The 23690-nt window shown below is 42.0% G+C and overlaps 1 protein-coding gene across 1 annotated transcript in view; it reads right to left on the minus strand.

Annotated features, from left to right (window-relative positions):
* The window catches only part of MRPS28 (mitochondrial ribosomal protein S28), a 368806-nt gene extending 358476 nt beyond the window's left edge, over positions 1 to 10330 (minus strand). Inside the window, exon 1 of the mRNA XM_029591534.1 lies at positions 9983 to 10330. Within this exon, the coding sequence (XP_029447394.1) occupies positions 9983 to 10288 (306 nt within the window). The 5' untranslated portion in view covers positions 10289 to 10330. The remainder of the gene's footprint in view (positions 1 to 9982) is intronic.
* Positions 10331 to 23690: the final 13360 nt, after the last annotated feature.

The following is a 23690-nucleotide window of genomic DNA, read 5'->3' on the forward strand; positions in this document are numbered from 1 at the left end:
TGCAGGCCAGTCCAGGATCTGGACACTGGAGCCAGAAAAGCCTCTTATAACACCACTGTACTCTCCATGGTAGAAAGACTCTTGTGCTGTGCTCTGATGAAATTGAAGTAGTCATTGTTCACTTCAAGGGTCTTAGTGCATCCTGGTATGCGCACACTGCACCAATGAGACAGACTGTGCCCTGATCAACATCGGATCTGGAAAGATAAATGGCTTGACACCATGGGAATTTTCCACACCATGAAGTACAATGGCACCTGCGCCAAGGAAATCTTGTCTCAACACCAATGACAGGTTTTGCTCCAGCAGAGCCCCACGTTTATGGCACTGACTTTTTTGGAAATGAGGGAGTGGGCCCCCAAGGGTGTAATGATTATGACTGCTACACAGCCTCTCCACCAATAGGGGTCCTCACTAAGCCACACTCACCAGTTCTAGCCGCTTTCTTGAAGACTGAGTAACTCAGCAAGGACTGTCCTGTAAGTACCTCTCTCACAGTAACCTTGGCTCCTTGCTTTAGCCAGTCTTAAACTTTACCTTGTTTCCTCTGTGGCCCTTGTGGCCTCCTTGCCTTTCCTTGTTTCAGAGTGGCCTTCTTTCCTTGCCTTGTTACATTGTGGACCTAGCAGCCTTCTCATCTTGCCTTATTACCTTGTGGCTTTAGCGGCCTTTTTGCCTTGTGTGTGTTCCAGTGTGGCCTATTCTGACCTTCTTGAATTGTTCTGGCTTGTCCCTGTTTTTTCCCTTGTTCCCAGTTGTGCCCTTGTTACCTGTGACTCTTCTGTTCTAGCCTGCTCCTTCTCTTGTCATTGGTCCCTTGTCTGTATCTTGTGTGCCTGTCCAGTCCTTGTCCTGTGTGGGACACTCAGTGGCTCTCCTGTGCACTGTCCTTGTCTATTCCTGCCTGGGCCTCCCAGTGGCCTGCCCCGTCTCTGTATTCCCTGTCTTGTCCTTGTCTATGCAGGCCTTCCCTTGGTCTCTCTAGTCTGTTCATACCCTACATTGCAGGGTTCTTATTTACTTTTTTTCTGCCTAAGTGTTGTACTCTGTTCCTGTCTTGTCTCATCTAGCCCTTGCTTGGTCCAGCCTTTCTTAAGCCTGGTAATCCTTCTCCTGCCCTGGCCTTGTGTCCCTCTCCAGGCCTCCCCAGTGACCTGACTTTCCAGTGTGTTCCATGGTCTACACTCTACTCCATTCTTGCCCTGCCTTGTGTCTACTTGTCTTCCCTTTCTAACCGGTGCACTCGTTCTAGTTTGTATCCTACTCCTTAGTGCACCACCACCAGAAGACTAGCCTGAGATGTTCTGCTGGCCACTAGACCTTCTGAACCTAACCCAAAGAGGAGGTAGCTAGACAGGTGAAGACCATGTCCTGCCATGTATTAATCCAGGAAAGTTCTGCCAGTCCTCAGAACCTGCAGACCCAACCCAAGGGGGAGGTGGCTGGTCAGGCAGAAGATCCCTCCCTGCCTTGCCAAAAAGCTCTGCACTGCTCCTGATGGAGAAATCCCATCATCCAACCCAAACTATGACAAAGGGGATCCCTTGTGCTATTTTGGTGCTCTTCTTTGTACCTCAGCCAGCACTATGGTCTTCCATGCCTTGCTCAAACGCTGACCTGTGGCAGATCCAAGAACTGAAGTACTGGGGGGTGGGGAAGAAGGGGAGTCTATCCTGACTTGCAAGAATGAGAAGCAGAATCCCACCTTGACTTCCTGCAGCGCCAAAAATCCATTGACATCTCGCTCTGAGAAACGCAGTGACTCCTCCTCTGTCCAACCTTATTCCAAGGCCTATGGCTCCTACACATAGCAGTGCCTTCTGCAGGGTCTCCATTTTCCAGGTACTATACTGCTGAGCCTTTGGGGATATCCAACCACATCTACAACAACTGATGGTGTTACGATCTGAGCCTAGGCAACAATAGTAGATGGAATGGGTTATCAATAATAGACATCTGGTGCCCATATATGCAGACCTTAAACTCATTGATCGTAGACTTCTTGTCCTTGGATTTCTATTTTTTTTCCCTTTTTTATTTTTTAGAACTGAAAAGTTCCATTGAGGGACTATCAAGGCAGTGGCAAGAGAAAAAGATGCAGGGCAGACAAATTTAGCCAAAGATAAAAGCCAACTAAATCAGAGTGAAAGACCAGAAACACATCTGTGCGGTAGGTTGGAAGAAGAAAGTTTGAAAGGCTCATGGGGCAGCATTGTTGCGCTCAGGGGTGGACACTTGTCCTGTGGCAGTGGAAACGTGCCTCTTGGTAGGGACCAGGAGGCAACTACCCTCAGGGGGTGGAGCACGGAAGGAGACAGAGGCTAGGGAGAGCTTCACCACTGGACGTCCGAGGTCCCCCCCGGGAGGAACCCGTAGGGACCCGGGCCGCTTGGACTTAGGTGGGCCTCGCAGGGTCTCCTGAGAGAGTGGAAGTCCGGCGTGCCCACAGACAGGGGGAGCGTGGTCAGGTTTGAGACTGGAGGTCGAGCAGGCAGACGTCAGAGTCCAGGAGTCAGTCAGAGGAATGGTCAACAAGCAAACCGAGGTCAGTACCAGAGAGAGTCTGGAGGTACTACCTGGGAAGACAAACAGATGAGCGCTGGAACAGGGCAGAACCTAAGACAAAAGAGAAACCTGTTGCAAAGGCAAGCTCTGACTGTCATGGTTGATTCATGCCTGCTTATCAATGGAAATATAAAAATTCAAACACAATAAAAATATGACAACTGCCCAAAAATCGGTGAGTCAAAATACAAGAATCAGAATGCCTATGAAAATAATTATGATCTTTCAGCACAAGATAAACATCATCCCAAAGACTGGCCCCACTTGTAGCCGAGCCACAGCATTCTGGACCAATTGCGAGCAATGAACAATTTTGTGCAGAAGATCACATTATAATGCCCTGCAAGAGTCTAATTTTGTCCAACTAAATCCTGAACCAGGAGCCTATTAACAGAAGAATCAAGTTTTGTAATGTTCTTGCCTCATTCTACCTTAAGAAGGCTGTCTCAGGGTTTTAACCCAATCATCCTTAAGGCAGAAAGCCACAAGGGATTCTGGGTGAAGGGAGGTTCCCTTCACCCTACTATAAGAACTCAGGCCCAAAAAGCTTGGGGAGGCCACAGGGGTCAGGTAGGACCTCACGATGCACCCAGATGGAGTATGTTTACCTGATAGTTGTGCCTGACATAAGGCGCGCTATTTTGGTTTCTATATCTTTGAAGCACTATAAATAAATACTTGCAATAGAATTAAGTCAGTCAGTCTTATTGTGTTCCTGAACTATTCTTGAGGCCACAGCAGGCCTGCATACACTACAGTTCCACAATTGAAAAACTACTATTTTTTAAACTTTGGCCATTTGTGAATCAAGAGACAAGTCATCATTCAGTAACGCCCAAAATTACAAACTTTCTTTTTAAGCAGAAGAATTTTTTACGGCTAAACAGAATTGTGGAGAACACAACTGCTCACCATTCCAGCCAATTAACATGACTTCCAGCTTGGAAGTTTTTAAACACAGTTGCTGCAGTTTACAAACTACTTCTAAGCAGCTATTAATCTGACCTACTGCCTCCCTAACATTAGATCCCAGTGGAGCACACAATTATATGTCATCAGTGTGAATATGAAATGCCATATTAAATTGAGAATGTCAGACGTATAAAAATATTACACACACTTCAAGGAATCATTACACAAGCTTTAGATAATGGCTGAATATTGGAAGAAAATAATGCAGCCATCTATCTTTGGGCAAACAAATATGACTGCCATCAGAGACATTTGTTTTCACAAATATCCATGACATCACCAAGGCACACTGACAATTGCACACCATCTAAAATGTCCTGAAACAGTTATAGTGGAAGTTAATCCAGCATCTTTTAAACAAAATGCCATCAATATACAGAAACTACATCATTGCTGTCAAACAATAGTAGTAAAAGAGCACGTTATGTCATTTTCTTTGATTTCAGCCAAGCTTTTGATATGGTTCCGCAGAGGAGGCTCATGAATAAAATGAGAAGCTTGGGTGGGCACCAAGTTGATGGAGTGGATTACTAACTTGTTGATTGACAAGAGAAAACGTGTAATGGTAAATAGAATCTGCTTTGTTGAGAGAACAGTGTTTAGAGTGCCTCAGGATCAGTTTTGGGGCTGGTTCTGTTCAGTATCTTCATGAGCAACATTGCAGAGGGATTAGAAGGAAAAGTTTGCCTTTTTTGCACATGATACTAAGATCTGCAACAGAGTGAACATGCCTGAAGAAATAGAGAAAAGGAAAACTGTTTTAAGAAAACTTGTAAAGAGGTCAAAGATTTAACAGCTGCGATTCAATGCCAAGAAGATAGAAACCTTCAGATACCTGACATTAACAATGCACAAACTTCAAACCTTTTCCATTAGAAAGGAAATGGTAGAACTAAGGGTCATGATACAAAACTCCAGAAGAGATGACTCAGAACCAATATAAAGAAATATTTTGTCGCAGAGAGGGTGGGTGGTGGATGCCTGGAATACCCTCCCAAAAGAGATGGCTAAGACAAGAACAGCAAATGAATTCAAAAGGGCAAGGGTAAAATACTGCAATTCCCTAAAGACTTGAAGTTCAAAAAGAAGAATGTTAGGAATTATTAGGAAGGGGGATGGTGAATAAAACGGAAAAAGTCAATTTTATTTAATAATTTTTATATACCGACTTTTCATGCAAGCATATCAAATTGGTTTACAGTAGTTAGCAATTAATCATTTACAATTATTTGCATTTCCAAAGAAGAAAGGAAGTAAATACATTGTTTCATAATATAAATAATTAACATAGTAAACTAAATAGTAGGCTAAATAATCAAAATTTAAACACACTCAGGTTGATACAGCACAGTGCGCTCCAGCAGAGCGCACTGTTAACCCGCGTTTGGATGCGCGTTTGACACGCTAGCTTTAGCCCTTATTCAGTAAGGAGTAATAGCGCATCGAAAATGCGCGTCCAACCCCCCTGAAACTAATAGCGCCCGCAACATGCAAATGCATGTTGATGGCCCTATTTATTTATTTATTTGCAATTTTTATATACCGACATTTGTTTAGTAACCTCACATCGGTTCACAGATAACAGAAACATTGCAGCTGTGAGAACTAGAACAAACATATGCAACAGTGCTTTACAATAAACTTATTTAACCGGGGGGGGGGGGGGGGGGGGGGGAGCAGGGGTAACAGTGGAAACAATGGAAGGGAAAAATCCAATAGCGGTACATAGCAAATTCTCGCTGAACTTATGTCTGTAAATAAATAGAACGAGTTTTATAAAACACAATTGGAAGAGAGAGAAGCTGGGCCTGAGAGAAAGAAATAGGATAGAAGTCTTATGTCCAATTGAAATACAATAGATATGAGTAGTTGCCAATAAGACGATAGGTGTGGTGAGAGAGAACGAGAATGTACACTTAAGTAAGTTAGTGGGCAAGGCTGTAGGAGTAAGAGAGAAAGGAGAGCGTAAAGTTAAGTATAAGCCTGTAGGAAAAGCCATGTTTTCAGTTTTTGCTTAAATTTTATTGGGCATGTTTCTTGCCGTAGCTCCGGTGTCATTTTGTTCCAGCAGCTCGGCCCGGCTATGGTTATCGCACGCTTCCTAGTCGACTCAAGAGTGGTGGTTTTAAGTGTGGGGGTGTGTAGGGTGGCTGCATGTTGTGTTCTAGGGGTTCTGGAGTGTTTGTGGAAGTAAAGATCATGATTGACCCATGTCATGTTTTCATTGTGTAGGGTCTTGTGTATTAGAGATAAGGTTTTGAACATGATTCTCTGCGCAATGGGGAGCCAGTGCAGATCTCCGAGTATGGGAGTAATATGTTCCGATTTTCTGGTGTTGGTAAGTATGCGTGCTGCAGCATTTTGAAGCATTTGTAGTGGTAGGATGGTAGTTTTGGGTAGGCCTAGAAGAAGGGCATTACAATAATCAACTTTCGAGAAAATGAGGGATTGCAGTACAGTACGGAAATCATGTTGGTAGAGTAATGGTCTTAATTTTTTTTTTTAGAGTGTGTAGTTTGAAGAACCCATCTTTAATGGTGTTGTTGATATGCTTTTTAAGGTTAAGGTGGTTGTCTAATGTGACTCCAAGGTTTTTAACAGTGTTAGTGATGTCAGGGGGAGTGAGTGATGTGTGAGTGGCAGCAATTGTGTTTTTGTGATTCTGTGGGGAAATAAGTTCTGTTTTATCAGGGTTAATAGCCAGATTGATGCTAGTAAGGAGGTTACTAATGGCGGTGAGGGCAGTATCCCATGTTTTAAGAGCATCATTAAGGGAGTCAGTGATGGGGATAACAATTTGTACGTCATCTGCATAGATGAAGTACATAAGGCCAAGTTCTGTAAGTAGGTGACAAACAGGGAGGATATAAATATTAAAGAGAGTAGAGGAGAGGGCAGATCCTTGTGGTACTCTATGATTTATATTGTACGGTTGCGATTTATGGTTTTCGAAATTGACTTTGTATTGCCGTCCTTGTAGGAAGGCTTCAAACCAATGCAGTGGTGTGTTAGCTATGCAGATTTCCTTGAGCCGTGTAATGAGAATGTTGTGATTATTAGTTATTATTATATAATAATCGCACCTTGAGTACTGTGTATATATATAATATATACATAATATATATAATATATAGTTATTAGAATGTTGTGGTTATTAGTTATTATTATTAGTTATTCCGCACGATACAGAAAGTAAAATGTGCAGCCAAGTCACACATTTTACTTTCAGAAATTAGCGCCTACCCAAAGGTAGGCGTTAATTTCTCTTGGCACCGGGAAAGTGTACAGAAAAGCAGTAAAAACTGCTTTTCTGTACACCCTCCGACTTAATATCGTGGCGATATTAAGTTGGAGGTCCCAAAAGTTAAAAATAATCAAAAATTTAAAAAAAAATTAAAATCGGCCCGCGGCTCATGGGTTGAAAACTGGATGCTCAATTTTGCCGGCGTCCGGTTTCCAAACCCGTGGCTGTCAGCGGGTTTGAGAACAGACGCCAGCAAAATTGAGAGTCGGCTGTCAAACCCGCTGACAGCCGCCGCTCCCGTCCAAAAAGAGGCACTAGGGACGCGCTAGTATCCCTAGCGCCTCTTTTTACCGCGGGCCCTAATTTGAATAATTTTATTTACTGAATTGCGTGCACAAGAGAGTGGCCTGTGCCTGCGATTTTTACTGTATCGGCCTGTTAGAGAGGTAGTATAATTAGGGTAGAGATAGTATAATAAAATAAAAATATACATTACCTTGGTATAAATCAGAAGAGTGAGATAATTATGCTAACAGCTCTTGGTAGACTTGTTTAAAAAATAATGCTTCTATCACTGCACGGTGAGATCGCACTTTGAGTACTGTGTACAATTCTGGTCACATCATCTCAAAAAAGATATAATCGCGATGGAGAAGGTACAGAGAAGGGCGAGCAAAATAATAAAGGGGATGGAACAGCTCCCCAATGAAGAAAGGCTAAAGTTTAGGGCTGTTCCGCTTGGAGAAGAGACGGCTGAGGGGGATACGACAGATCTTTAAAATCATGAAAAGTCTAGAACAGGTAAATGTGAATCGGTTTTCTACTCTTTCAGATAATAGAAGGACTAGGGGGTACTCCATGAAGCTCGCAAGTAGCACACTTAAAACTAATTGGAGAAAATTCTCTCACTCAATGCACAATTAAGCTCTGGAATTTGTTGCCAAAGCAGGAAGATCAGCTGGCCTCTCCTGCTGCCACTGGCCTCTCCTGCTATCTTCGGGCATTATGGCCGACCGATCTTCCTGTTTGGGGGGGTGGGGGGGGGAGGAGAGCGGAAGCGCTGCGCACAGCTTCCGCTCCCCCCCCCCCCCAAAACAGGAAGATCGGTCGGCCATACGGCCCGAAGATAGCAGGAGGCCAGTGGCAGCAGGAGAGGCCAGCTGATCTTCCTGCTCTGGGGGGAGGAAGCGGAAACTGTGCACAGGCTTGAATGTGTATGCGAGGATGAGAATGGGAGCCTTGTGTGTGTGTGGGTGAAAATCGGACCCTGGGTGTGTATGGGAGTGAGAATGGACTCTTGAATGTGTGTGGGTGATAATGGAAGCTTGAATATGTGGGTGAGGATGGAAGCTTGAATATGTGGGTGAGAATGGAAGCTTGAATGTGTATATATATCGGTGAGAATGGGAGCCTGGGTTTGTGTGTGTGGGTGAGAATGGAAGCTTGAATATGTGGGTAAGAATGGGTGCTTGAAAGTGTGTATGTGTGGGTGAGAATGGGACCTTAAATGTGTGTATGTGTGGGGGAGAATGGGTTTGTGTGTGTGGATGAGAATGGGTGCCTGGATGTGCGTCTGTGTGTGCATAAGAATATAAGCCTGGGGAGGGGTGAGAAAGTGAGAGCTTGTATGTGTGTCTGCAGAGAATGTGAGCTGGGGGGGGGGGGGGAGAGCATATGAGAGTGAGAGCCTGAGTGTGTGAGGGAGTCTGTGAGAGAAAGCATTTATGTATATATGTGTGTGTGTGTGTGGAAGGGAAGAAGACAGTAGTAGAAAAGACACTGAAGAGGAATTAGGAAATGAGCGACAAGGGAAAAAATGGGAAAGAGAGACCAGGACCAACTGATTAGAAAAATACAAAGATCAGACAACAAAGGTAAAAAAAAAAAATATATATATAGATAGATAGATAGATAGATAGATAGAGAGAGAGAGATGTTAGCCATTTAAATATGTCAATCTTTGGGAATGTGCATTCTTATATTTTTGTATTTTGCTCTTTCTTAAGTATTCCACTGTTCAGACATTTTAGTTTCTCAGGCTTTCTATTTTGGCTTTATCTACATGTTTCTGTTTCTAATTTATAGTCTCATATTTCTATATTAGGTAAGGGTCGGTCTCAGTTTTGCCTGTTTGTGACAGAAATGAGTATTTCTAGCATATAGTTTCTCTGTAGTAGTAGTGCAGCCTGTTCTGTTATTCCCATAGGTGATGTATTAATGTTCTAGGGCCTGGTGTAGTATTTGCATTGCTGCTTTTTCATAAGGTTGCTGTTTGAATCCTGAGAGTCAGTGCTGTGATTGTTTGGCAAGGTTCCAGATGCCTCTTTCTTTGCAAGAGTTTGTTACTTCACAAAATAGCAGTGGAGGGTTATTTTTTGCTGAGATTACACCAGAATTTGAATTTTTTTTTTCATGTTACTTGTAATGTGAATTGCCCTAGCTTTGCGCTGCACCTGTTCTGATGATTAATTATATTTTATTGTATTTATGAAGATTTCTGGGTTTCTGCAAAGATGGTTCATGAAAGAATACATTAATTTTTGTTTTATGGATTTGATTGTTTTCTATACTTGAAATAATTGAAGTAAATTATTTTAAAGTTTCATACATGACACATAATGGCTGTTGCAAACTACTTAGAAAGCCATTCTAGGCTGCAGTATATGGCATTATTTATCAGTAAGAAAACAACTAGTAGACCTGCATGCCTTGTGCCCACCTATGTTAACCTTGTGCCCACCCAAAAAATCAATTCTGGCTACGCCACTGCTTCAGGGATACAAACGGTTCTCCTAAATTTAACCAAATTTATCAAGCACGGTTTAAACATTACAAGATACTCTCTATGCACAAATAAAGGGCTGGCCAGGTCACTAGAATGAAGGGAGAATTTAAGCCCAGCCCTACTCGCCTCTGGGACTAATATGCATGTCAAACTCAATCCCTGGACCAAGGTACATTGCTACTCAAAAACATGAGCAGGTCTTCAGCCCAGGGACCCAGAGAGAGAGAACGCGCCCGAAACAATCGGCAGGAGCGAAGACGGTTTCTTCTCCTCAAAACGTTAGAAACCTCTTGCAGCCTGGGGCGAGGAAGGGGAACCTGCAGCTTTGGTGTGCAGGCTCAGCAGCATCACAAACTTGTATTTATTTATGGGGGGGGGGGGGCGGGGAAGAGTCTCTAAAAGCCCTCTCTGCTCACCTTGCTGCCGCTCTCAGCAGTGGTCCCAGAGCGTCCACGCTCCAGCGCCGCCATCAAACCTCCCGGCCTCTGGGAGGGCTCGGTGGGACCCCCCACTCCCGACTCGCTACTGCCTGGACGGTCCATGCGCCGGGAAAAGCACAGCGGCAGCAACTTCAGCCTCCCACCGGCTCCTCTGTAGCACAGCGCAGCCATGACGGGTCCTGCAGACCAAGGAGAGGCGCTGGAGGAGCGGCGCCCTAGCGAGGAAACAACGTGAGCGAAGCCTCCACGCCGCCCTCTGCCGGCAGGAGAGCGGGAGGACATAGCCCGCGGAGGAAGCAAGGTTGCTAAGTCTAGGCAGGGCTGGGTTCGGCGGCACGAGGTAGGACACCGTTTCTTTTAAGAAAAGGGGTTGAATTAGCAGGGGGGCTGAAATTTGTGAACAGTAGTACCAATAAAGGAATGAAGCCTCACTCCGAGCTAGCATAGGTCCAGGCAAGCACCTCCGGAGTATGGAAAGTAGAGAGAGCAGCAAATCTGCCTCTAAGGCAATGCAACCAGGGCCAGAGGAAGAAGAGACCGGGGCCATTCGCTAAGGACCGAGATGAATTTGCAAGGGCCAAACGTTTAGCTTTTAAAAATATTTATTAAAAACCCGCAGAAGAAAACATATTAAAAAAAAATAAAATAAGAGAGAGAGAGAAAGAAGGGTAGTTATACCAGAAAAATGTAACCTCTGTGATGGTTGAAACCAAATTAGAGGGTTAAGTCCGTGCACTTACTGATGGTTAAAGATATTTCAGGGTTTCTTGAATTGGATATGGGGGTAATCTTTCTCAAGCCCTTTGTATTGCTTATCTTGAAGCCCAGTTTTTATTTTATACAGAAGTGATGATCACAATGCAAATAAGTATCAGTAATTATGCAGTAAGAACACACTGAACAGCTTGATGATTTCCAACAATATTTATTAATAGGTGACAAAATGAAAACATTCTTTACAGATGATTAATGTACTTTTAAATGGTACAGAAGCTTTTAAACTTGTGACTTCTTGCACTCTCAGAAGTTGAAGATGGTAATTCTAATTGAGTTTAATTCTGAGTATTTCTTCCCTCCCATCGGATTCAGTGCAAGTTCATTAACTTGCACTGAATCCGATGTGGGTGGTGTCTCCCTTACACCCACAGTGTCTCCCTTACACTGTGGGTGAAGTATCAAATGATAGAATTCATATTAAATGAATTCTATCATTTGATAGAATAACATTCCCACCAGAACTCACACAAGACCCCTGCCAGATTTCTTTCAAGAAAAAACTGAAAACATGGCTATTCAGCCTTGCATTTCCTTGATGGCCCATAATGTACTACCCTCGACAACTTTGATTGGTTCTATATGTTATTAATTCACCCTCATATCCTCCCCTATCCTACACCTTCTTTCAAATTTAATAGAAATTTTAATCCATGGATTCATTCTGGTTTAGCTTTATTAAAGCGCCAGGTTCACAATTTAGAAAGAAAATACTGAGATCACTTGAATATATAGAAAAAGAGCATAGCTCCACACCCACGAGACAGCTTCACAGAAAAGAAGAGACTCAAGGGGGGACCCCACCTTGGATGTGCAGATAGTGGCATACTCAGTGTGTTAGTGAAAGTTTCTAGAAACATTTACAAAAGTTTTTCTTGCCGGGCTTCTTCTGATGATGTCATCTATGCGTGAGGACTACCATCTTGCTTGTCATAGGAGAATCAGAAGTATCACCAAGTTCACATAACAGATTTAGGCCAGGGGTACTTTCATAGGTGGACAGTTGAAGAGTGGGCCCCACATCAGGATTATTAGCTATAAAAGATTCTTGAATATCAATAATCTTTACTGAAAGTAATCTGCTAATCTTTCTGCCAAAAGAACGGATTATGTAGGGGATGGTGATAAATTATATCCAGCTAGTTTACTGACAATATCAAATAGACTTAGGTCTATTTTCTGCTGCTCTTAGTTGCTTATTAATATATTCCTATTTGGCTTTAATGATTTCTGCTTTATTAAAATGAATAGCAGTCTTACAGGCCACAACATTTTCTTCAGATCTGATCTGTCACTATTTTCTTTCTAAATTGTGAACCTGGCGCTTTAATAAAGCTAAACCAGAATGAAACCATGGATTAGAATGTCTATTAAATTTGACTGGTTTCAAAGGTGCCATCTCATCTAATGCAGTTTTTATCACCAAGGGCCATTTATGATTTGGTTTATAGTTATTATGTGAGTGATTATCCCCCAGCCTAGACTCTCACCCACAATAGCATTGTATAAATTATCCACATATATTAAAAGTACTTCGTATACTATAACCATGTGCCCCCTCGATGCTTTACCCTTTATATATCTTCCCAAAAGGTGTAATAGACCACATAAGATGAACCAAAATTGGATCATCCCATGCAGCCCCACACCTAACATATTAATGAGGGTCACTTAAGAACCCCCTAAGGTGAAAAAAAAGAAAAATTTGTCATGAAAAACAGTTTATTTAGCGAGTAACCTTTCTTTTAGTAAAATTTTCTTCATGTGAAAACAACCAAATCTAATGAGTGATCCAAAATTGAAAAATCAATCTATTAATAAAATTTTCTTGTAGAGAATTCCTGAAAGTTCTCTCAATGTGAAAACAAACACCAGAGAGATCATCTAATTGAAAACAAACAGCTCCAATGAAAAATTATATCAAGTCACATCTTCTGATATTACATCAATGGAAGTCCTTGAATAAAAGCTTGAGCTTCAGCAGCTTTTGTGAAGACATGAGTTTGATCATTATAATAAATATGCAGTTTTGCAGGAAACATCAGGGTGGCTCTAATTTTTAATTTGGCTAATTGAGAGCATGCTGGAACAAATGCTTTTCTTTGAGCTGCCACAGAGGCTGAATAATCTTGAAAGATGAGCACTTTACTCCCTTCAAAATTTAAATCTGTTATTTTTCTATAGGCTCGCAGTATCTGTACCTTATGTGCAAAATTAAGAAATTTAAGAATAACTGCTCTCGGTCTAGTTTTTGAGGACCTGTCTACCTGATAGGGTCCCAACCGATGTGCCCTCTCTATATATAGCTGCCCATGCTGATTATCTAGGTTCAGTGTTAGAATTAGCCATGAAGTAAGTTTAGATCCCAAATCAACATCTGTTATGCTTTCAGGTATGCCTATAATACGCAGATTGTTCCTGCGTGATCTGTTTTCTAAATCATCAACCTTACTTTGCAGTATTTCCTGGGATTTCTGAAGTTCTCTCAAATCCTTAGCTTGTTCTTTCCATCTTATTTTCTACTTCTGAGATTCTGGATTCAGCTTCCTTTAACTGAGTATGAATTCCTGTAATTTGAGAGCTTACACCAGCAATTTGTGTGGAAAGTTGCTGAAACCTCCCCTCTAATGCAGCTATTACCAACGCTGCGATGTCAGGCCCCACCCCCTCTACTGAGTCAGTTAACTGTGAGGTGTCTGTGGTATCAGCCATCTTAATATCAGCAGCCTTCATCTTTTCTCTTTCTTTCCTACCCGATTTTGTTGTCATTTCCACAAAAGAATTCAAAGATCAATCCCCTGAAGTTGTATTTGAAGCTTGTGCTTAATGAAGTAAGTAAATTCAAATATTGTGAGTTATTTTATAACGAATCGCTGCGTTTCCCCTCCCCCAGAGGGTGTTCTCAGAGAAATCAGATCTGCTACTGCTCATCCACAAAAATCTCAAAATTTTTTTTCACTTAAAAACAATATTTGGTAGGTTTCCTTTTCAAAATAAGCAATTTTGAAATAAAAATGAGCGATTTTTATGTAGATTCGCCGCGTTTTTCCCTGAGGGGGTCCCCGGAGCGATCAGACCCGCGTCTGCTCACTCACTCAACATCACGTGACCCCTCCCAAATGTTCCTTTTTAAAGTCAACAGAAGGTTCATGACCACTTTTTTAGTGATGCTTATTACCTTCTTTTGATATCTGCACATTTAGCTGGAAATCAATGCTGCTGTATTTCCAAACTATACTGATACCAACTGGACATTACCAGAAAGGAAGGGCACTAGAATTTATTATAATTATCTTTTCATGAAATACTTATATTTGAACTGACAAATGAGATTTATTTATTTTATTTATTTAAAAGTTTTTATATACCGCTAATAAGATTAAAATAATCCATCTAGGCGTTTACAGTAGCACATACATAATTGAGATTATATATAAAAGACATCAGGACAGGTTTAAAAATTAAATTAAAAAGTAAATAAAGCAGGGTCATAAAATAGACAACCTCATAAAACCATGATTAAAATTAAAATTCATTAAGATAAGGATTAGAAGAGAGAGTAGGCATTTGGGATTAGTTATCTGCTGTTATAGGCAATTGTTCAGAGGTGAGTTTTTAAGGCCTTTTTGAATTCTTTGGTGTTAGATATTAGGCGAATGTCTTCAGGCAAAGAGTTCCAGAGTCGGGCCTACAAAATGAAAGTATTACTGAGATATCTTTGCATCAGAGCTTGCGTGGGAGAAACATGCCTGAAGCAAATGAGGGGCAATGGCTTGAATACTAATGACCCTTTTTAATTAAGTATTAAAGGTGGCCACTTTTGTCATAGACAGGGAGAGAGGGAGGGATAGAGAAAATTAAGGATAGTTCGTGCTCAGGTAGTTGGATGTTTTCTTGTAGTATTTATCCTGAAGAAAAGTACTTATTCAGTAGTACTGAGACAGTATGTTATTTTCTAGCAAGGGTAAGAAATGTGGTATCAGTTATTTCACAATTTTGTTTTATTTCAAGCTAGATGAACAGTGCACACTATTAGTATTAGGCTAACATAATTTTTAGATTTGTCATGAGTTTATTTAGGTGGGATTTATTTCATTTGTGAGATTTTGGACATTTTCACCATGAAGCAAGTCAATCCTAGATATATGCTGGAAACAAGCCTTCCCATTCAACAGGCACTGCTTCATCACTGCAGAGAAGTTTGTCTAAAGGATTCAAATATCATGTAAGATTAAAATGAGAACTTATGCTAATATTCTGGCCAGAATGTAGAAGACAATTTTGAACCCCTAATTTTTTAAATTTTCTTAAAGTTAACTGAACTGAGAAATAGGGCAGGGTTAGTGTTTATGTTTGTTATAATTTACATGTAACCCCCTCTCTGGTTTAGGGGCTAGGATGGCAGAGGCACATGAGCATCTTAGGGCCAATCCTCCAATTTTCTCCCATTCAGACAGGCCAAAGGCCCCTGGGACAGGGTTCTTTCCAATGGGGGGGGGGGGGGGGGGGGGGCAGGACTAAATTCTCCAAGACCCAAAATGGCTGGGGCAACTGTTTCCCTAGTGGGGGGGGGGGGGGGGGGTAACAGGTCTATCAACTGGAAAGCATATGAATGGGTATTGGCCCAGGCTGAGAAACCCAGTACCCAAGCAGAGGGACAACATATGAAAAACATTCCTATTTTCTCTAACTCTAACCAAATTGCCACACCTAGCAATGCTGCAGCCTACTTTCATAAGCAGCGGGGGCCTGGCCATTCTAGCAAACTGAATGAAGGAGCTGCTCAAAAATAGAGCACCCCTCCCTCCACCAACTTTCCTAAGCTAGCTCACAGCATTCAAAGCTAAGGTCATTTTGTGATAGTCCCAAAGAGTTGTCACACCTTCCCCTTAGGTTTTTCAAACTTTTGAGATGAGATTCTCACAAATTATACTGTAATATAAAAAATTAACAATACCAAACAGCTATCTTAGCACATAAACCATATCACAACTCCAAAATACCCAAACACTTTTGTTAGGAGAGAATGTCAACCATTCCTTGCCTGGGCAGGGCCCCCACTCCCAGCTAGGTGCTGCACTGGTACAGATACTCATACACAGCATGATGCTCAATACTGAGGGAAAAGATGCAACAGCAAACAAATTGAACAGCATCCCACTCATAGAACAGATGCCCATTGAAAACACAATCATTCTTGTTAGCAAATCCTGACAGTCCCAAGGGCTGGGATCACAGAGGAATCTTCATGCCTGAAATACAACTCTCCTAGGGAAGGACTTATACCCAAATTATACCTTCTCTGTCCTGTAAGCCACCAACCCTTTGAGATGGCCATTATACAGTTCCTCTCAAGACACTGCTCCTAAAGTATATAACCAAACAGATGAAATATTAGCATAAAAACATCTTAATACCCAGCAGTCTCACTGCTGTTTATTGTGGATTCTCTCACAATCCTCCCAGGAAGCAGGATTCTCTCACCATTCTGTAAACACAATCAACACATAACAGCAGTCTCACTCTCTTGGTTCAAAAATTATTTGTTGCTTCCCTTGATGGGAAACAGTTTCACCAAAAGTTCTGGGTGTCCCCAATCGCTTTGAGTTTCATCAAACGCATGGCGGTAGCATAACTGACTGTGGAGATAATTCAGTCTCAGCCAGCATGTCATGATGCCAAACAGCACAGCAACACCAAAATTCAAGACATCACTTCTCCTTTACAAACACTTGGTAGCATTTCCAACATTCCAATGATTCCACAGCTCCTTGGAAAGGGGCATGGCTCCTTCTTCAAAACTCAAATTCACCCATAACCTGAGGAAGCAAAAGTTAGTACATTACTCCAAAACACCTCAACGATTAGACGCCAAGATTTTATGGAAATTTCTCCTAAAAAGCAAAAATTAATGTAAAGGATGGATCCGCTGAATGAGAACATACCTACAGAGGTAAAGTTAGCTTTAATTCCAAAAAGTAACTTCAAAATTCAAGTCTTAGCCTTTTAAAGGAGTTGCCAAATCATAGCTCTTAATATTTTCCCATTGAGTGGGCTGTAAAACAAAATCCCAGCTACTAAGTTCCATGTCATGGGATCATCAGAACACAGAAAAACCCAGAAACTACAACATATACAATGCAGACAACACAGTCTATTTGGTAATTAAGCTCTTTTTAAACTAATTACAATGAAACAAGGCAAATATAGTTTATATGGATCAGGGCCAACTCGAGTCTACTAATGAGGCTGTCAGTTTCTCAAATTTTCTCAAACTCTTTATGCAACTGAGTCCATATTCAGACTCGAGACATTGATAACTATGTTCTAGCCCATTGCCTCACCTTTCACCGGATATGCGAGACCTGCTTAATGCTGAAATTACTACCCCAGAAATCCTCTCTGCTATAAAAAAAAATCTTAAAGTGGGGAAGGCCCTGGGTCCTGATGGCCTTACAGCTAAATTCTACAAGATCTTTGGGCCTTTATTGGCCCCCATTTACAAAAACACTATCTTCGAGAAGGGGGATCTCTTAACGGATTCTAACAAGGCGGGAATTATTATCATTGCCAAACCTGGTAGAGACCCCGCTTTATGTGCTTCATATCGGCCTATTTGATAAACTTAGATCTTAAACTACTAGCCAGAATTTTAGCTGATAGACAACTGCTTTATAGCCCAAATTATTCATCCCGACCAAGCGGGTTTTATTCCCAGACGCATGGCAAGCGATAAAGTGCGAATGATTATGGGGGTTCTTCCAGACAACACCTAGACCATCTGCTACTAGCAATTGATGCCGAAAAGGCTTTTGATATGGTCCACTAGCCATTTCTTTTTCAAACACTTACCAGCATGGAATTTGGGAATTTCTTTCACAACTGGCTTCAGGCCCTCTACAGTTCCCCTTCAGCTTGCTTAAAGATTGGCAGGTACTCAGCCCCCTTTTCCATACAGCAAGGCACTCAGCAAGGATGCCCTCTTTCCCCCTTGCTTTTTGTTATTTTTCTTGAAACAATGACTATTCATACTCAACAATACAAAATGTCGTTATTTGCAGATGAGAGAGAAACCAAACTAGCGAATTTCAGTGCTGTCTTAGATTTCAAAATCAATTGGGACAAGTCGGAAATTCTAAATGTCTCATGTCCGCCAGATATGGTACTCTCTTTACAGCGTGCTCACACTTAAATGGGCCTCCTCCAAGCTTAAATACTTGGGAGTCTATATTGGTAAAGACATATCCGATCTCTTTCAACTTAACTATGTTCCTCTCATGCAAAAAATAGGAAAAGATTTAGACAGATGGAACTCCCTTCCTCTAACCTGGTTGGGTCGCTTAGCACACTTAAAATGAATATCTTCCCTCGATATCTCTATTTCAAACTTTACGAATTGCTGTCCACCCAGATACATTGAAATTGTGGCAAAGAAAACTGCTACGCTTTTTATGGAAACATAGACCACCTCGAGTGGCAAGAATGGTTCTCTATCAACCCAAAGCCCTGGGCGGCCTAGGCCTCCCCAATCTCATTTGGGATTACGCCACTGCACAAATACGTCCAATTATTGATTGGCATCACACTGGGGATAACAAGCTGTGGGTTCAAATGGAGCAAGCATGGTCATCCAAAATGCCCCTATCTGCCTTGGTGTGGCAGCCCAGTCAGACATGGAGCGCAGACTCTCTTCTCAATCCGTGCACTAGACAATCCTTAAATGTTTGCAAGAGATGGAAACATCAGCTGGTGGGAAATGAGTCCTATTTTTTACAGTCATCCTTATTTCACAATACTTCTTTTACTCCAGGCCTCTCCAGAAAAGCCTATCTATCGTGGAAAACTAAGGGCATCACACACATCTCTATTTACAAGGCTCTATCACTTCATTTATACACCTTCAAGAGGCTTAACTCTCTGATGCTGAATTTTTACCCTATATGCAACTTCGTCACTTTCCTCTCAAGATTCAATCACAGGGTCTACTATCTACTGAGCAATCATTACTTGAAAGATTCTGCACCAATTCCAGATTACCCCGAGGACTGATCTCTAAACTATAAATTACTGGCATCTTGCCCATCCACTAAGCCTTCTCATCTGTCAGCCTGGGAACGAGATTTAGGTAAATCACTTACCAAAGAGGAATGGGCAACCATCTTTATGCGCCTGTCTCATGGATTTTTATCTGTACGTATCATGGAAGCCAATTACAAAATTTTATATCGTTGGCACCTCACACAGTCACATCTACATCATTTTCGTGCAACTAATGACCCACTTTGTTGGCGTAAATGCCACCAACCGGGTTATCTTCACATGTGGTAGAACTGTATTTATATCCAATCGGTGTGGCACTATATTTCTGAGATCCTGTCTGAGGTCCTTAACTGTACCATATACCTTACCAAAGAGCAGGCTCTTCTCCATATCCCCGACACTTAGTCCACACCCATCCAGACCCTAATACAAATGGTATGTACAGCTACCAACATGGAAATTGCTGCAAAATGGAAGAGGACCCAATCACCTACATCGTCCGAAATCCTGGGGCGCTTGGATAGGGTCTGCACCCTATATCAACTAACAGCGCTTAAATACCACCAGCCATCTAAATTTCATCTCATCTGTGATCCATACATCTACTGGAGACAGCATTTCACTTTTATCAATAGGTGTTCACTTGGACCTTTCGTCTAATATAATTTTCTTGAATCTATTGTAGCCACGAACTGGCATTACTATTTTTTTTGTGTGGCATGAAGGGGGGGGGGAAGTGGGGGGGGGGGGGACTATGCACTATGTACAATATGATATGAGATAAGATGTACACTGCTGTTACAGTTTTGTTTGATGATACTAATTGTTAATGTTCATGATTGACAGCAATAAAAATGACAAATTAAAAAAAATATATATATAGTTTATATGATAGTGTTTGAAATTATCTTGCATCGTGCCACCCTACACCACTAGCAAAGGGCAGTCCAGGCAGGCAGTAGACACAATCACCATAGAGTGGCCACAGCTCTGATCGACCCGGTCTTCATGCACTGCTTGCTCCACAAAAAGGATCCAGTGACTGATGTAACCTTTTTAGGAAAAGTTGATTTTAAGTGAGAAGCTGCCCCTTTAAGAAAGCTCTGCTGTTGCTTTCTATCAGCAGCTGCTGCTGCTTCGCCTGGTAAGTTCCATAGCTGCCCCAGCCTCTCATGGAATAACCAGAGGCTGCAGGGAGGGCAGCAGGGCAGGGTCCTCTTCTCCCCTACTAACTTCTTTGTGGGGTCTGGCCCTTTAAGGCAATCTCCCTTGAAATGGACCTTTAAGGCTCAGGCCCTGCTGTTTCTCCAAAACGAAAGCCTCTCCAATGCAAGGTTCTGTTTCAGCCCTGTTCTATCATTGCTCCCTGCACTCAACAGGCTGCTGCTTCCTATCAGGTGTCCACAGGTTCTTCCTTTCTGCTCTGTTGCAGCACCATAGAAGCTTCCTCCTCCAGCCTTGAACTCATAAGATGCTGCTCTACTCTCTCTCCACATCAGGATGGCTCTTCTTTCACTGTCCTCCTTTGTTCTGTGCTCTGGTTGCTCTCCCATTCTGCCAGCTCTTCCTGAAGATGCCATATTTTCTCCCTACATTGGCCCTGCATTCCTGGTGCTGCTGCCTCTCTGCCTGCCGGTATTTCTGGGTTCTGTGCAAAACACATCTTTGAGAGCACAGTTGTGCAGCTACCTCCATTTTTTGGCTGTGATAATAGCCTGACCACTGTTGCTTTAGTGCTGGCCAGCAACCAAGGGCAGAGATAGATTTAGTATTTTGGCATGCCTAAGTATTGGGACCAACATCACTCCACTCCCCCCCCCCCCCCCCCCCTCCGAGTTTAAACAACAAGAAGCAGAAGGTCTAAGACACAGTCTTCTCCTTTTGTGTGTCAGCATATGGCTAGATTCTGTAGCAAAAATTAAATTCTGAAGCAAATTGGCAAACATTTCCATCTTTTGTATTACATTATAAACATTAATTAGTTTTGAAGTATTTATTAGTATAATTAATTTTATTTTAGAACATAAGATATGCCATACTGGGTCAGACCAAGGATCCATCAAGCCCAGAATCCTGTTTCCAACTTTGGCCAAGCCATGTTACAAGTACCTGGCGTGCCCAAACATTAGATAGATCACAAGCTACTATTACTTATTAATTACCGTTATAGCAGTTTATGGATTTATCCTCTAGGAACTTATCTAAACCTTTTTTAAACCCAGTTACACTAACTACTGTAACCACATCCTCTGGCAATGAATTTCAGAGCTTAACTATATGAAAAAAGAATTTCTTCGATTTGTTTTAAATGAGCTACTTGCTAACTTTATGGAATGCCCCCTGGTCCTTCTATTATTTGAGAGAGTAAATAACAGATTTACATTAACTTGTTCAAGTCCTTTCATGTTTTTGTAGACTATCATATCCCCCCCCCCCCCCCTCAGTCGTCTCTTCTCCAAACTGAACACCCTAACTTCTTTAGCCTTTAGTTCCAGGGCAGCTGTTCCATGCCCCTTATTTTGGTCACCCTTCCCTGCACTTTCACCAGTGCAGCTACAACCTTTTTGAGATGCGGTGACCAAAACTGCACATAGTATTCAAGGTGCGGTCTCACCATGGAATGTTACAGAGGCATTATGACATCCTCCATTTTATTTGCCATTCTCTTCCTAATAATTCCTAACATTGTATGCTTTTTTTGATTGCCACAGCACACTGGGCTATTTCAATGTATTATCCACTATGATGCCTGGATCTCTTTCCTGGTTGGCAACTCCTAAGATAGAACCTAACATTGTGTAACTACAGCAAGGGTTACGTTTCCCTATATGCATCACTTTGCACTTGTCCGCGTTAAATTTCATCTGCCATTTGGAAGCCCAATCTTCCAGTCTCACACGATCCTCCTGCAATTCATCACAATCTGCTTGAGATTTGATCAATTCACTCGTTGTACCCCTTTCCAGATCATTTATAAATATATTAAAAAGCACCGGTCCACATACAGATCCCTATTGAAGAAAAATGATCAGGGCTTAGACCTAGGAGAGGGGGAAAGAAAGGGAGGAGGATCAGGAATGGGGAGAAAGGGGGAGTGTGAGAAGGAAAAAGTACTACAGCTGAGGAAGATTAAGAATCTGTGAGAAGAGGAAGGAGAGAGGGAGATTCTTGTATTGAGAAACAAAAGGAAGAGGTAGGAAGGGTTAGGGGGCATGGATTCCAGCATCTAGGGGAAGGGAGGGATGTTTCAGGATCTGGGGGCTAAAATCCAAGATCAAGGGAAGGAGGATTTGAATTGCAGTAGCTGGGGAAGCGAGGAGGGAAGGAATCTGTTCCTCCTTTCATCTCCTCTAACAATCCATTCAATATGACATTCACACTTGGCACCAATCCCCTTCTCAGAAGCAAAAACTGTCTCCTACCCTTGTTCCCCTCTCTTCCACAGAGATATACACTCTTAGCTAATCCCCCCTCATCCTACAGCCTATCTTCCCACCTCCAATTATCTCTACTCAGTCCCTCCTAATCTCCCCAAAATGCTTTATGTGCTGCAGGTTTAATCCCTTTCCTCTCCTGTTCCCTGCATGGTGCCTGGAGGGGCAGGGCTGGATCAGGAAACAAGAGTGATGCTCTCTGCTGAGGGAGATTCAGTACAGCTGAGAGGCAGCAAATCTTTAGCAAGCCTGCTACCCTCCCCAGATTTTTGCTGCCCTAGGCACAGGCTCAGTGTGCCTATTGACAAACCCCAGCCTGTGCAAGGGTGCAGTTGCAATCTTTTCCTCAATGCGGGACTGCGCTACAGCACCACTCTCCCTGCAAGGGTCCCAAGTCCTGCAGTGGCTAGACGCAGGATGAGGGGCAGTCCAGGAGCAGCAGGTGTGCAATGGTGTCACACCTCTCTTGAGTAGGTCCACTGTTGCTACTGTGGGGAAAGTAGTACAGCTGGATGAGAAGTGACAACAGCAACTACTCCGGCACTGTTACATGCTCTCCTGCAGGCCTTCCATCGCTTTTCGCACTCCAGGGTCAGGCTTGACTGTGACAGATCCCTTGTTCTTCCTGGCTGGGAGGCAAGACAAGGGATAGACCAGAAGACTTGGATAGGGATACTTTATTAACAATAGTTAAAAATGCCCCACTCTGGCCAAGTTTCACCAAACTGGCTGCATCAGGGGCTGCAACACAAACTGAATTAGACTATATATACATAGAAAATGAGACCGATAACCAACATAAGAAAATCATAAGAAAATAAAAATTAAATAAAACAAACATAAATGATCACATAATATAATTATAACACTACATACACACATATATCCCAGATCAAAAGGTTCATACTCAGAACCATAGAATAGTAGTGATAAATATAATTGACTTATTACAATGGAGAAATAAAAAGGAATAAAAAACTGGAGAGGAGGGCAAAGAGTCAAAAGTACCTTGTATAGAAAGTTGTTGGAATATAGAGCTCTTTAATGTTTGTAGTATTTGGAAGCAATGTGAATAATGTCTAAAAGAATGTAAGCATAATATTAGTAAGAGATGGGGGAGAAGGAAAAATATATTTTTTTATATAAATGTAGGATCATTTACACAAATGGGAGTAAGTATTATTTTAAAGCACTTGGTATATAATAGAAAAATTAGTGAATATAAATGTAGGAGAAGCCAAGCAGCAATTATAGTGAATATAGACAAATGCAGATTATCCTGTGTCCATTGTGGCTCTTATGAACCAAACCCATAACTGGGAAAACAATATAGAAAATAGTCAATTTCAATAGCATGACTAGTATCATTTTAATGATTAACAGTGAATGTGAACAGGAATCATTTTTACTTTAAATATCCAAGGATTCTCTAGATT

Source organism: Rhinatrema bivittatum, chromosome 2 (assembly GCF_901001135.1).
Source record: "Rhinatrema bivittatum chromosome 2, aRhiBiv1.1, whole genome shotgun sequence".
Classification (NCBI taxonomy): domain Eukaryota; kingdom Metazoa; phylum Chordata; class Amphibia; order Gymnophiona; family Rhinatrematidae; genus Rhinatrema; species Rhinatrema bivittatum.